A 14,745-nucleotide genomic window follows, 5' to 3' on the forward strand; every position below is an offset into this window, starting at 1 on the left:
TTGTTGATTGGGTGAGTTCAAATCAAAGAAAGTTTTTTGGTCTATCTTATTTTCTTTTTATTCATTTTTCTCTTCTATGAATAATAACATATTTATAATAATTAAATAATAAAAAACTCAATTTATTAATAACTCAATCAAAATAAAATACAATTATCCTAAAGAACAAAATGTTTGTTATGCTTAATATATTTAGTTTGATCTGTCTTAATTCCGCTCTTTATTCAAGTAGTTTTTTCGTCGCCAAATTGCCCGAGGCCTACGCTTTTTTAAATCCAATCGTAGATGTTATGCCAGTAATACCCCTGTTTTTTTTTCTGTTAGCCTTTGTTTGGCAAGCTGCTGTAAGTTTTCGATGATATCTTTTGTCTAGACAAATTCATGATTTATTGAAAAAAAAACTCTAAGAATTGATAAGACCAGATAAGTCTTACACCCTCAATTCAAATATTGAAATTCTTGTACAACCGCGACAAATCTGGATCACCCCACTTCATTTCTTGGTGTAAAAATAAAAAAGGTAGGGTATGCGGTATAAAAACGGAGAATCTATTCTCTTTTTTACTAAAAAAATCTTGGAGATTATGTAATGCTTACTCTAAAACTATTTGTTTACACGGTAGTGATATTCTTTGTTTCTCTCTTTATCTTCGGATTCCTGTCTAATGATCCAGGACGTAATCCTGGACGTGAAGAATAAAAAATAAGGTTTTTGTTTTCCTTGCTTGATTTTTAAATGCTCTTAGTAGTATTTTATTTATTACACATCTTTAACTATTAAAAAACAAAAAGAACTCGCGAAAAATTCGAAAGAAAATATCGAGTCATCAACAAAAACGGAAAGAGAGGGATTCGAACCCTCGGTACGAAAAACTCGTACAACGGATTAGCAATCCGACGCTTTAGTCCACTCAGCCATCTCTCCTCCCAATTGAAAAAAGATAATACTATGTTACATTATAAAAAATAAGGCTTAAAAAACCCTTAATAATTTTTTTTCATCCGATCCGAAGGGGCTTTTTAGTTCCACGGCCCGGCTAAGTACTGACCAGGCCGGGCCCGCCCTTTTTGTTCCAACAAATCGTAAATAAACGGATTTTTTCAATTTGAAAACTAAAATACTTGCTTGTTATTACGATTGGAAAAATAAAAAATAAAAAATTCATTTGTAAGCTTGCCAATGATAAAGAAACCACCATGGAGACCCAAGGTGAAGCATATCAAATCGCTGGGGGAACAATTCAGGCTAATAACAGTAATATACCTGCCACACAGGAAAAATAACATCACAAAATCACTTGTGCACTCATTTAAGGATTTTATCAAATACATAAGGTGCGCAATTGAAACACAAGCCCAACCTTTCAGTAGTGGAAAAATTATGCAAAACATAAAGTACCTATTATAAAAAAGTGTTCTGCCTCCACTTTATCAAATTGGGCCAATTCTGAACTTGTAGGCTCTGTCCTTTGAACCTCTTGCTATTTCTTGGCCAACTCGATACTTTCTGCTATCACTTCAGTAGCGATCTCCTCCTAACAGATAGACAGAAGTCAAGTCAAAAGAAATACAATCCAAGATGGACCAATTCTGTGCTAAAAAACTGAAAAGGAATCTCACATCTTCTTCTCTTTCTTTGAATTTCTCCTTATCCAATTTCAAGACATCTGTCTCTTTCTCCACAGCCTCAAAAGAGTCTCACAACTTTTCATCAGTCTCAGAGGTAGCTATAGGAATTGATGTAGGCTCTTCTGTATCCTCAGACTCCACTACAGCTCTTTTTCTAAGCCTTTTTGTCTTAGTAAAAGGAGGAGAGGGACTTTCAACAATAAAATGCAGAGAACAGAGTTAGAAATTTCAAATTAAATGGACATAACATAAGCAACAAGAGTTTATTTCTCAAAAGTTTACCTGGAAGATCAGGCTGGACAGTACTATCCTGAGCTTAGGCAGTCTCTTTTCTCTTGTTCTTTCTGGCAGAAGGAGTCACCTCTGGAGCCTTCCTTGCCAAAGACTCAAGCTGCTTATCTTCATCCTGAAAAGGGAGCTCCAGATTTCCAGCAGTAATGACAGAAGTAATTGCACATTAAAAGCAAGTTAGCAGGCAGTCTAGCAGGGAAAAAGCATAAAGACAGAATTCAGGAACACATCAACCACTTCCCTAGCTTGGACAACTTGTCCCCCAAGATTGCTTGTCATAGAAGGATCTAAAACAACAGACAGAACAGAGTTAAGACATATCCCAGAATACAGAATTCCAAAGCAAAAAGGGCCGAACTTGCAATTTTACCTTCAATCACTTGAGTATTTATGCCCTTGGCCATCTGTACTATGAATTTCTTGGCTTTTGGCTCCACATAGACAGTTCCAGCATCCCAATTGGCAAAAAGCACCTTGATAGCAGTGCTGGCATCTATTAGACCAGCAAACCGAGCCTTTCAACAACCATTAAACCCGCCAGAACTGCAGGAATTAGGCTCCCGGGATGGATATAGGGCATAAACACTGTTATTGATCTTGTTCATTGAGCATAGACAGTTCCAGCATCCCAATTGGCAAAAAGCACTTTCATAGCAGTGCTAGCATCTGTTAGACTAGTAAACTGAGCCTTTCACCAGGCATCAAATTCGCCATAGCCGCAGGAATTAGGCTCCTGGGATGGATAAATGGATCCACACTGTTATTGATCTTGTTCACTGAGCACTTGCAGTCCTTGTGCACATCCAGGTCATCTGAATCCCTCCACGAGGTAGCACGATTACAACTTCTGTAAGATTTAAGGGGAATGAGCTAAGGGCGGCCAAGCTGCCTGGCACAGAAGTTGGGATGATAGACTTCTGCTCCCAAGTGCTAATTATAAGGCTTGCCCCCACCAAAAGGCATATTCCGGGGTAGCGTCACACTCAGGAACTTCTTCCTGAACTCAATTCTAGCTTTTTCTTCTTCTGACTCCTCTCAAAGAGCCTGGATCCAGGCTGGAACCAAGGATAGGTCCTTCTTTGTAGTACTTGCCACTGAGCAGCAAACCTCTCGGTGCAGTGCCTAAAGAAATCAAGTATTCTTTAATAGAGCTCTTGGGCACTTCTGTTGACATCAAGGGATGAGCCATGACTTGATCTTCAGGTAGAATACTGTCTAGAAACCTAAGTTCTAGGAAGTAGACCTGCAGCCAAGTCTGGATCATCCAGAATGCACCAGGAGCAGTGATATTCAATGGATTCTCCAAGGTAGCGCTATGGAGATTTTTGTACAGATGAGCCAAAACTGTATGACCAAGCCCCACATCAGTGTGATTGTGCAGAGCTTCTGCCAGATGCCTGTACTCAAGCAAGATTGTTGAATAACGATTTGGAAAGACAAATCTATTCAGCTAGTACAGGAGGAACATCATGTGCTGTAGATCCCTATCCCTTTCAGTGCTGAACTTCTTCAAATAGTTAGAGAAGGAGTAGTTCTGGTTGATTGAGGCAAGGGAGATGGTGAATGGATTTTCCAGCTTCTCTTGATTCTTCCCTATATGGTAATCACCAATTGCATCATCAGGTCTTCCATGAGGCCAGAACTCGAAGATCTGAGCCAAATCCAGTAGAGTTGGAGTCATAGGACCCATATGAAAATTGAAAGTGTTGTTGGCAGAATTCCAGAAGCACAAAGCAGCAGCTAGCAAATTCTCATCCTTATTCATAGATTGCTTGGACAGAAGAATGACGTCATAAATCCCAGCCCTCTTCTAGTGAGCTTCATGCCTCGAAAGAAACATGTCAATCTAATTTGACCATTTCACCGTGCTATTCCTTACTTCACTTGAGGGATATGAACTGCTCAGATTCTTGCTGACCCAAGTATGAGAGGCCAGATGAGAAAGGCTTTGAAAGCACAGGGGAGCCTCAGCATATTCTTTGAACAAATTGGCCATTTCCTCCAGCACGGTACCAAACCAGTGAGGGCCTAGAACAAGAGTATTCTAAAAAAGCTGGAGGACATTTTCATCTAGGTTCCTCTGGGCATATGGGTGGAGTTTGCTTCGAACTTCGATTGCGTGATGATCAATACCTACCCTAGAGATATAGGGAGGAGGAATAGAATAGGAGAAGCTCTTGGCATGAGTTTTTAGGGAAGACATTTTCAAAAACAATTAGAGACAGAGGGAAACTAAAGAATGATCGAAAGAAATGAGGAATTCTAAAGGGAGTTGAAAGCTGGAGCAGAATTAGGTTTAGGAATGAACATAACGAAGTTCGAAAGTTTCTTTATAGACTCAGGAAGAAGATCGCGAGAAGAGAAGGGTTTTACTTATATTTAAATAGCCGTTAGAAATTGTCCACTTACCCACGAAGTCTAGTTGAATAGGCGATGTGCGCTAGAGTGACGGTAGGAAAAGGCGCGCGTCATTAATTGGCCAATCATTAATTCTGGAACCGTTTTTTAAAACGATTCAGACTTAAAGGGCATTGTTTAGGCCAAAATTCTGCACGCCAGCCCATTTTTTATCAAAAGGCCCATGAACAAAATATTTTGGGCTTTTTATCTATGGGAATTAGAAATCAAACCAAGATGTTGAAAAAGCCCAAACCTTTTTTAGCAGACTACAAATATAGCCATGGTCTAAAAGGATTAAAAATCATTATTTGCAATTAAAAAAACTAACACACGCAGTTTTGGATAAAAAGCCCAGCTTCTGAGAAATTCTCACAACTTGATCTCTATCCCAAAAAAGGCAAGTCAGCATATCTTTTTTTTTTTTTTTTTCCCCTCAAGAGAACCCCCACGTGACTTCCTGACTTTGAAAAGTCAAAAATCTCAACTAAGACAGAGGAAGTGATAGGGAGTTAATGAGGTCAGGTCTTACAAAAGAACTTCTCCATTTTTAGCGAAGGAAAGAAGATCAAATCCCCTATCCATATGCAGAGAAGCTCTGCACCAAAACAGGTTATATTTCCAAGAGATAAGCAGGCTACATTTTCAAGAGATAAGTAGGGAGTAAGGGAGTTGTTCATCAGGAAAAGCAGACTGACCATCATGATTGTGTTTGAGAACGAAGAAGAGTTGGTTTTCTTTCAGAAAAAGTAAGGAAAAGACCACCATGGGAACTGAATGTTGATGGTTTTTCTCTGCCAAAATAAATAAATCCCCTTTATGACATTGAAAAGGAAAATCTTTTTGAAAAAATCTGCCGCCCATTATTTAAACTCAAAACCGCACTCTAGCATTTTCTATAAAAATGAGAGGAGGTGAAATAGATCGAGGGTAGCCAAAAAAAATCAATCAAGACAAAAACTCCCAAAGTCATATTGACAAATTCAAAAATATCAATTGATCTCAGAAAGTCTTCAGATACTGAAGCAATCAAAACTCTTTGATCCACAAGAAACAAATCACCCAGAATTCAAATCTCCGATTTCAGCTCAGCTCAGAGAAACAGTTTTACAAAGCGAGATTTCTCTCGTTACAAATTTGGTTCAGCACAAAGCCAAGTCAAGCAAAGTCCGGGTTTTTATAAATATGAAAACCTCAACAAATTTATAGAAAGCCTTGATTAAGCAGAATAGGTACTATAGTGCAGTTCCAGCTCAGTAATCATCAATCCAGCCACTTCTGCCCTCTTCAGACTAAAGAGGCCTCAATTCTACCTGTTCAAACACGCCTTCCATGGCTTGAAATAGATTGAAGCTCTGCCAAACTAAACATTTGTATTGATTTTCAGCTGAAACTCATCAGTTGAAGGTGTTGAAGATCCAATCCAGCATAGTCACGTCCACTCTAACCCAGTTTAGAGGCAGCTACCCAGGCAAAAAAAGTCCAACGTTCTACTGTCTTTTTCGGAGTTGGCATTACTCTTTTGAGTCTTGTAATAGGCAGTTCTGCTTAAACAATTTTGATTTCTTTTCATCTATTCCAGCCAGAACTACCATATTTGTATTGTGAAAAATTGTGAAAGTCCTCACCAGTCTAAGGCAAGAAAAGAACTTACTTGAGAGATATTCTTCGCCCAAATTCACAATCACTTGTTTAAAAATCAGTTACTTGGGATGCAAGTTATCTATTTTAAAGAAGTGTGCTAGGGTTTTTATTGCTAGCAGTGGCACGCTCATACTCAAAAGAAAGTTGACTTGTTGAGCAGACAATGGTTTTCAAGTTAATGGGGAACTTTACCCTACCATCACAGGATTAAATCGAAAATGGGTGAACAGAAGCTCCGGAGAAACTTTGCCAGGCAGTATTGCGACGAAACAGCCTAGCTCTTCGAGTGCATGGCAAATGTTTTTGCTTTTAGAGAGCCAAGAACTCGTCCCCGGCTTTAAGCAGTCTTCATTGGAGAAATCTACCACCGGAATTTTGGCCACTGTTTAGGTGTCCATGCTTATGTATATCTTTTGAGGGATGCATATACCAAATGAACCAGAATGATATTTATAGAAAATGTCTCCTTTCCTCTCTCTTTTTTTAAGGCAAACGAGATGTCAATTTTCTATTTTATATATAAAAAAGACGTCATTCACATTCGTAAGCACCCCAATGGTACAGAGTTTACAGAGTAACTTTTTTTATAAAAAAAAAAAATTTATAAAGGAAATTGCTTGATTGCATTTTTTATACTACTAAATAAACCAAAATATCCCCTAAAAATATAGGCTTGAGATAAAATATATAGAAGCAAAAGAATAAAAAAATCATCAAAATCGAACTCAATATGAAATAAATAAATAAATTACAGTTTAGATTAACAAAAGAAAAACAAAAGAGTGGTCTCCATCCATATTATAAAACGGCTATAATATGTTGCTCTACTCTATTTTTATTATTTTTTAATAGTCATGAAGATAAACATTTATAACAACCCAAGCCAAAACCTGTACAAACAAGAAGCAAAGACCAAAAAAATAACTGACGTTAAAATTTAATTTTTTTAAAAAAATATATATTAAGATGGTAAGAAAGTTGTTAAAAAAAATTTAGATCAATTGAATAGGGTAAACTTGGAAAGCAAAAGTTAACTTGTATAATATATTAATGACATTGTTTTAAGTGTAATGAAAATGACACATATCATGAGAAAAAGAGAGAAAGTCCAAAAGAGAAGGTTAGAGAGAAGGTTGCTAGCTAGCATTCCCCTTTATATTAATTCTTTGGCCTGACTTTCTTAGCTTTATTTTTGCTCACCCAAAATCATTCGGCCAAGATGGAGTGAGGACAAAGCATGTTGTCATTTTTTAAATATGTGAATGTGAGTGTGAGATGTCACCATTTGATGATCTAACGGAACCTGATCTTTTAATTCAAATTTCATAAACAATAGTTGTAAAATCAAAAAAACGATTTATTATCTAAAGATTGTTTGGCCGAGCAGGGGACTTCTTGGCCAAGGGCTCTTTACAATGCCTTATATATGCAAACACTGGAGGACTCATAAATTTTTAGCGGATGTGCAATATTGACTAAGTAAGAAAAATGATTTTTTTTTAATAATCATTTTTTCAAGATAATTTTTGACAGCTTTTATTCCTTACACATCAAATAAGAAAACTTGATTTTATGGGATTTTAGTATGAAGTATATATTGACTTAATGAGCCATCATTTTTAGCCTAAATCATATTTTGCACTAAAACCAATTTTTCATATTTTGATTTGGTGGGAATTTGATTTTCTAGTATTTTTATTTGAATCCAAATAGGGGATACTTTCTTATTTACATTATAAATAAATGGAGTAATATAAAAATAAATGAAAGTAAAATTACAAACAACAATATCAAAAGCTTCAAAATACAAGTCATAGTTTGGCTATATATAAATTCAAATCCTTACAAAGACAGTGGTCCCTTTCCTTGCATTGTGCCTTGCTCATCTTATATAAGAAGCTTTCAAACAAGAATGTTTTTTTATAATACCGTAGGTCAAAAACGAAGCCCACTGCAGAATTGAGGGCAAGAAATTAAAAAAGTTCCGTTGCCGGGAATCGAACCCGGGTCTCCTGGGTGAAAGCCAGATATCCTAACCGCTGGACGACAACGGATTCTTGTTAAGTAAATCCGCATTAAAGATATAAGTACACATAAACGGAAAATAATCAGAAAATCATATCGGAGTTTCAATAATGTTAGCTGCCCTTGCTTTGCACTCAGTAATTCTATAATGAGGGCTTATATGTGGCTCTTAGGTGAGGCCCTATCTCTTAGTCGTCGGATCAAATTGGTATAAGCCCTCACTATAGAATGACTTGCTTCACTTGCACTACATAATGTGCCAACAACAAACCCATCCAAATACAAAAATCAAACTTCCACTTCCACTTCCATAACCCAATTTTTACATCTGGTGGCTGTGGCTGCTATAAAAATTTTGAATGTTGCGCTTGTGTTACACAAAGAACAGAACGGAGTTCCAGATCATACGTAATTTCTGGCACAGTGAACAGATCTAATTTTCAAAATAATTATTTGACATGATTGATTTTCAGTATAATACACAAACATGTTCAGAAAACCAAATTCATAATTAAATCAACATTTTACATCATACATACAAAATTGGTAAGCATAACTTCAACTTAGTGCTACCACTCAAAGCAATTAAGCAGCAAACTGTCAAATCTTTTATCCCCTGTTGCAAATCGGGGAAGCCAAAATGGCTTTATGTTACTACCAAAAAAAAATTACACAGCGATCAGCTCGTTTCCAAAATCAGTCATTTTTCGAAGATTTCTTTGATGCTGCATTGCTCCTCGCATTTAGTGGCTGCAGAAAGATAAGGAGAAACAAAGAAGTTAACATAGATGATAGATGTTCATACGAATTACTCCACAAGAATTTTTAAATCAGAAGGGATTGTCATAATGAAAGGACAGAGACATGAATAGCATATGAATTTATGAAGAAAAGCAGAAGGGGCATACCAGAAATTTTGAGTGTCACTGGATCAAAACTCAAATGAAAACTTCTGGATTTTGACAACACTTCTAACAACCCCTTCAAGTAGTTGCCCTGTGTTCACGTACTATTTACCAGGGTCTGGTCTGAACTCCATATAACTTGATAAAAACCCAAACAGAAAATTAAAATAAACCAGTTATTTATAATCGCACAAGGTAACGCTGAAGCACAGAAATTGTGAAAATAAATATCTTTCTGAAACTTTTTTTAGAACCCACAGCCCCTGAAAAACACATAGGTAGTTTAAGGCAGAAGCATAGAAGAAACGGTGAAAACAAATATCTTCTGTCATCCTTGGGACATCATACCCAATATGGCACATCGTACCAGCTAGCCCAATCAGTTTTGTTACCCTTAGAACCCCAGATGTGATATAACCCACTCAAAACATCAAATTATTCATAAGGTAAACATCATAAACTTCATGAAATATACAATGTCTAGCTTCAATACCACTGAGAAGAGAACTATTATTGAAACTGAATAACCAACTTTGGAAGAATGGTAACAACATTTATCTTAACTAAGGGGGCATAGTCGTAATTAAGCCAAATTAAATTTTGAATTAAGATTTATACATTAGTTTTGGTCCCTTTTATCAAAATTAAATCATCATCAGAAGTGAGCTTCTCCACAACTATGTGTATCCAAGAAGTAGCAAATCAAATGTTTCCTCCACTTCCATATCAGCGGAAGTTGAAATGACAGATCCAACAAATTGATCAAAAGTAATAAAAAAGAAGCTGATACTGGCCACACACTTTATTAGTGCAAACATACATAGCAATCATAGAATGAATGTATCTGCTAACACTGATCTTTCAACCTTCAATTTCAAATAATTTATATGACACCATATACGCTTCAACCTTTAAGAGACAATGATAAACAGTGCTAAACAGACGAAAGTGGTTTATGCATTGTAGGACAATTTGAAACAATGCATCCATTCTTTGTTACTAGAAACAATCTAATGTTTGAAGGGTTAATCACAGCTTCTGAGAACATGGGCCACAGACATCACAGTTTAATCAAACAAATTAATAAATTGAAGCGATTGGAAGATTAACATTACATTTGAGATTGGTCATTACTCTCCCTAAGAAAATTATTACTGAGTGTATAACATATTCAATTAGCAATTCGCAGTTCCGACACAAGTAATGTTCTAAATTTTACTAAATTGGCTTTTAGTTTATGAAGAGTGACACTGACACGCTACAGATATGCTCAGATTCTCATTTAAAATTATCCAAACATAACACTGTCTTCTTTTTATTCCCTAATCCGATCCGAGTATAACCAAGCACCCCAAACTTAAACCACAAACCTTCGTAGGAAACTGACAAAAGCACAGTTTTTATGCATAATCTAGAGCAGGAAACATCAAGAAATTGAACATTTATAGCAGGAAATTGCACAAAAATAAGCATTTACCTCTTCTCAAGATTTCTCAAATGCACACTGCACCACTAATTTATATTCCCAATCACTAGCCTCAAACGCAAACAAGTGATAAAGAGGATTGGTTTGGCTGATCGTTGGGAATCAGAATAAAATCTACCTACCTCAACCCCCCTCATAACTCCTATTTCATTGCAGAGAAAATCTAGAAGCAGAAAGGAAAATTGTGGTTCACGATTCCGATTAGCCTTTCTCTGCTATCCCTAATTGAAACTGAAACAAAATGATGTATGAAAATCAGAGAGAGGGAGAGAGAGAGAGAGAGAGAGAGAGAGAGAGGCTAGCTCTCTCTGCAATAGAGAAGCTAGATCTACCTCCCAATATCTCTTGCTCTCTCTCACTCCAACTCTATGTGTCTTCATCTGCAACTTCTAGGATTAATTGAAAACAAACTAATGCATGTGTCATTTATGTGTTAATTCTTAGTGAGAAAGGAAAATAGATAAAGATATTAAATGTTTAACAATAGATCGCTTGCTATAATCTCAGCCTTTTGGTTAGGAATCTAATTAGATCAAAAGTAATTAATATACAGAAACTAGCCAATATGGTAGTTCAATCACGCATTGACTTTATAATCAAACATTACTCCCTTTTACTAAAAGGGCCCTTTTTGAAGCTAAGTTGAGCCTGATTATCTCAACACACATCTTTATTCCCTTGAAAATTAGCAAATAAATGAATGGGAAAAACAATATCTCAATAATCAGGAAAAAAATGTGCTAATAGCAGATACATAAATGTGCTATGATTATCAATTTGATTTTCATCCTTTTATTTCTATTTCTTTTTTAGAGAAGATTCCCGTCCTACAAATACTGACCAGCAAATTTGTTTTTCTTGACTTCAATGGTATTGCCAGCTTCTGAAACTTGACTCTTGGGACAAAATAGTGCATGGCTCACACACAGTACTTAATACAAGCTTCCGACTTATAAAAACTTCTGCACAACCTTTTTTCTCAAATCTTGCAAATACAATGAATTGGGTTTTCCAGATAGTTAGTAGTTGCACTGAGTTCATTGTGATTTCAAACAATTTTTATGATGACATTTATCCACAATGACAATTCGAATGCAAATTTTTGGCTCCTTCGCTTTCACAACCATTGGAGTTTTTCTCTATATTTCTTGCCTATCATCATAAGAATGTGAAAAATATCAAATAAAATGAAAATGCCAATATGTCCAAACTGAACATGGTCGCAGTTAAACTAACTAATAGTCCCACATCTACCAGATAAGAAAGTCAGCTGATGGACATAACTTATAAAAGGGACTAAAAAACACAATAGTTTTTTTTGGTCTCAAAGTGATTGTATTACCCAAGTTACTGATTCAGGATGGACCATGAGGAATTACATGTGAAGGATAGAGAGAAATTTCAGGGAACAATACCTTTTAATTTGTATACAGATCTCATGCCTACAAAAACATCANCTTTGCTCTTGAATGTACATCTCTCTTACCAATAAAGTAATTGACTATCAGAACATCACTAAATTTGTAGCTGTCCCAACAACAAAAGGCTCCATTAATAACCGAGTCAGGAAGTAAAAAACAACACCCAATGTAATCGATATAGGCAGAGCAGGCAAAGCTCGATGGCACACTGACAACAAAATAAGAGTGCACCCAAGTCCGGAAATAATGGCAAGATAACAGGCATACACAGTCATAAGGTCATACATTGCAGCTCTGCCCACAAGAACACTGTAGAACACAAAATCCCCAAGACCAAGTTTAATACCTTTACTGAACATTTCACTACCATCCCTCCTCAACTGCTCTCTCTCATTCCCCAGTCCTGTCATTTCAACAAGAGGGGACATTTCCTCATTAATAATCTCAGATGCTCCACTGCTAAATTGCGTAGCTCTATCAGACTGAACAATCACAGTTGAATATCCCGAAGAATCACTGCTTAACGACTGCCTATCCCGTGCATTCTCCTCTGATAGTAACCTCTCCCCTTCATCTCTATTACTCTCATGTCCCTCACTCCCGAAACTTCCAAACTCAACCGCACTGTACTCTGAATTACCACGACTTTCATTCTCATTTCGATTCACATTGTCCCTTGTGACTGCCTGAAGCTCAACTGACCCTGAATCCGAAACCCCAGCAACCAAAAGTTCTAATCCGGACCCACGACGCTGAGTATTTCGTGGCACAGTGGGGCGAGCCTCGTAAACCAAAGCGGGGAGCTCCTCATCCCGGCTAGAGGCCAACTCCACCAACAGCTTAAGCGGCCCACCGGGTGCCAGCACAGCCACCAAATCATACACAGCCAGAGCCACAAGCAAAACCCAAGTGGTCCATTCGGGCAACTTGGTAAACCAAGCCGCCACAATAATCCCCAAACAAACCATATAAGCTTGGCGTAGAAAAATGGGTATCCCACCAGAGAACACAGACAACACTCCCACAACAGTGAAATTGAAAAGCAACAAAAAGCAAGTGATGGAGTCAATGGGTATCGAGAAATGCTGGATTATGGACAAGAAAATCGAACCTCCCATGGTGCCGAGGACGAAGAAGGCTGAGAAGCGCATGTAGTTCTTCAAGAAGTTGGTGAAATTGTAGTAGTAGAGAAGGACGAGGAGGAAGGTGACGATGGCGATGAGGACGACGAAGACCAAGGCGTTGAGGAGAGCGCCTTCGAGCTTTTGGGAGGCGGAATCAGAGGGGCTCTCGAGGTAGACGAGGTTGGCGGCGGTGCGGATCGGGGGAGCGGAGGCGGCGGCGGAAAAGGGGTTGGAGGGAGAGAGAGCGTAGACTAAGAGAACTACGAGGAGCATGCAGATGGAGACCGGCGACATGACGCCGATAATCTCAACGCCGATCGACTCTAGGATGCTCGACTCCATGGTTTTGTTTCGTTGGGGACTTTCGTCGAGCACTTGGTAGGCGTCTGTGTGTGGGGATGGTTACCGCATTTTCGTCTGTGCGAGGATTTTCGAGCACTTGGAGGATTTTAGTATCTGAGATTGCTGAAGGGAGAGGGTCAACCACTGTAGCTTTGCTAAATTGACATATTTTGTTATTGGTCTTAATGAATTAAAACGACAACTAGTCCAACAAAAATTAGTGATTATTTGCTTTGTTTATTGAAATATTATGTTTAAGAACACAATAAATTATAGTGATTATATACATTGTTTAAAAATAAAATTTGGTTGTGGAGGGCTTATAATTCAAGTCGTTAAAAACATTTATCCATAAATCTTGGGTTCGATTCCCTCTTTTCTAATATCGCATGTATATCATAGATAAAAAAGAATAGAAGTTGGTTAATAGAAGAGACTAGTGTGAAATTGCATCTTCTTCTTCTTTTCATTTCTTTTTTTGTTTTTTTTTCCCTGTTATCATGCTCATGCTAAATTGCTATAAACTAGTAAATTACAACGAATTACTGGAGATTCTATGTTCAAATTATCTTTTCAACTACAATGTGTGGTGTGGTTGGCAAACTGCCACCTTCAGCTGAAATTTATACTTGGTCATCAAAACGTGGGATTTTGACAAAACTTAGAATTTCTAAATTGACATGAACCAATTCTCGTGTTTGGTTAAGAAAACATAGAATTTTAAAAATTTCGTGTGAAAAAAAAACATGAAATTTGAAGATCATAAATCTCAACTTTAAATTCTATCTAAAAGTCGTCATTTCTAAAATCCCAAGAGAGATTGAATTTTTAAAAAAGATAACTTTACAAATAAAGGTTAAATTCTGTGTTTTAAATCCGTCACCCAAACAAGAAACTTTATAAATTCTAGAACATTAATTTCCGCCATTTTAAATTCCATCATTTATAAAATCCTTTGTACTTTTAAATTTCCTCATCTAAACGCACTGCTAGGGAATATTCCAGTCATTATACTTGGTCATCAAAACGTGTTCTACTCAAGGTGCATAAATGAAATGCAGGTAGCAAAATTATTATGTAACTGAAACAACAAAATCCCCAATCACGTTCTTTTTACACCCCTAAAGTCTCTTCCAGCTACATGTGTACCTATGAGGGTTTTATGATTTTTGTCAAGCAAACCAGTAATATTTATACCTATGACAAATACTTCCAAATAAATGCGAAATAATAAATGAAACCTTTACAGATCAGGCTGCAAAATCAAAGAGCAAAGTACAAAGCATGAGCACGCAAAACATTCATGGCAAAGGCTGCATTAACAAGAGCATCCAGACTGAGCTTGCGACTGTGATGCACTGCCGCCCGTAGACTTCAGATTCACATCAACCATGTCTTCTTGCTTTGTTGATGACAGTGTTTCCATTCCTGGTAAAGCTGCAGCAATTTTCCTAAACAGTGCCTGAACAAAGGTTCATGAA

The 14,745-nt window shown here is 37.1% G+C and overlaps 1 protein-coding gene and 2 non-coding genes across 5 annotated transcripts; all 3 read right to left on the reverse strand.

The window, feature by feature from the left end:
* Positions 1-837: 837 nt before the first annotated feature.
* TRNAS-GCU lies at positions 838-925 on the reverse strand. The gene has a single exon. It is a non-coding gene; the product is annotated as a tRNA-Ser (tRNA).
* Positions 926-7,943: 7,018 nt separating this feature from the next.
* On the reverse strand, positions 7,944-8,015 carry TRNAE-UUC. The gene has a single exon. It is a non-coding gene; the product is annotated as a tRNA-Glu (tRNA).
* Positions 8,016-8,474: 459 nt separating this feature from the next.
* LOC117628379 (presenilin-like protein At1g08700) lies at positions 8,475-13,468 on the reverse strand. 3 transcript variants are annotated; one of them, XM_034360810.1, is made up of 3 exons: positions 11,793-13,468; positions 8,895-9,029; positions 8,475-8,736 (listed from the first exon to the last, which is right to left on the reverse strand). In XM_034360810.1, the coding sequence occupies exon 1, from the start codon at positions 13,262-13,264 to the stop codon at positions 11,882-11,884; it is 1,383 nt and encodes a 460-aa protein (XP_034216701.1). In that variant the 5' UTR covers positions 13,265-13,468; the 3' UTR covers positions 8,475-8,736; positions 8,895-9,029; positions 11,793-11,881. The 3 variants fall into 3 exon arrangements, with proteins under 3 accessions (XP_034216701.1, XP_034216700.1, XP_034216699.1); XM_034360809.1 differs by having other exon boundaries at positions 10,369-13,468; XM_034360808.1 differs by having other exon boundaries at positions 8,895-13,468.
* Positions 13,469-14,745: the final 1,277 nt, after the last annotated feature.

The sequence above is a fragment of the Prunus dulcis genome, chromosome 5 (genome assembly GCF_902201215.1).
Source record: "Prunus dulcis chromosome 5, ALMONDv2, whole genome shotgun sequence".
NCBI classification, from domain to species: Eukaryota; Viridiplantae; Streptophyta; class Magnoliopsida; order Rosales; family Rosaceae; genus Prunus; species Prunus dulcis.

Excerpts from the sequence above, each read along its gene's own strand:
- LOC117628379 (XM_034360810.1), bottom strand. The coding sequence starts at position 13,264 with ATGGAGTCGAGCATCCTAGAGTCGATCGGCGTTGAGATTATCGGCGTC.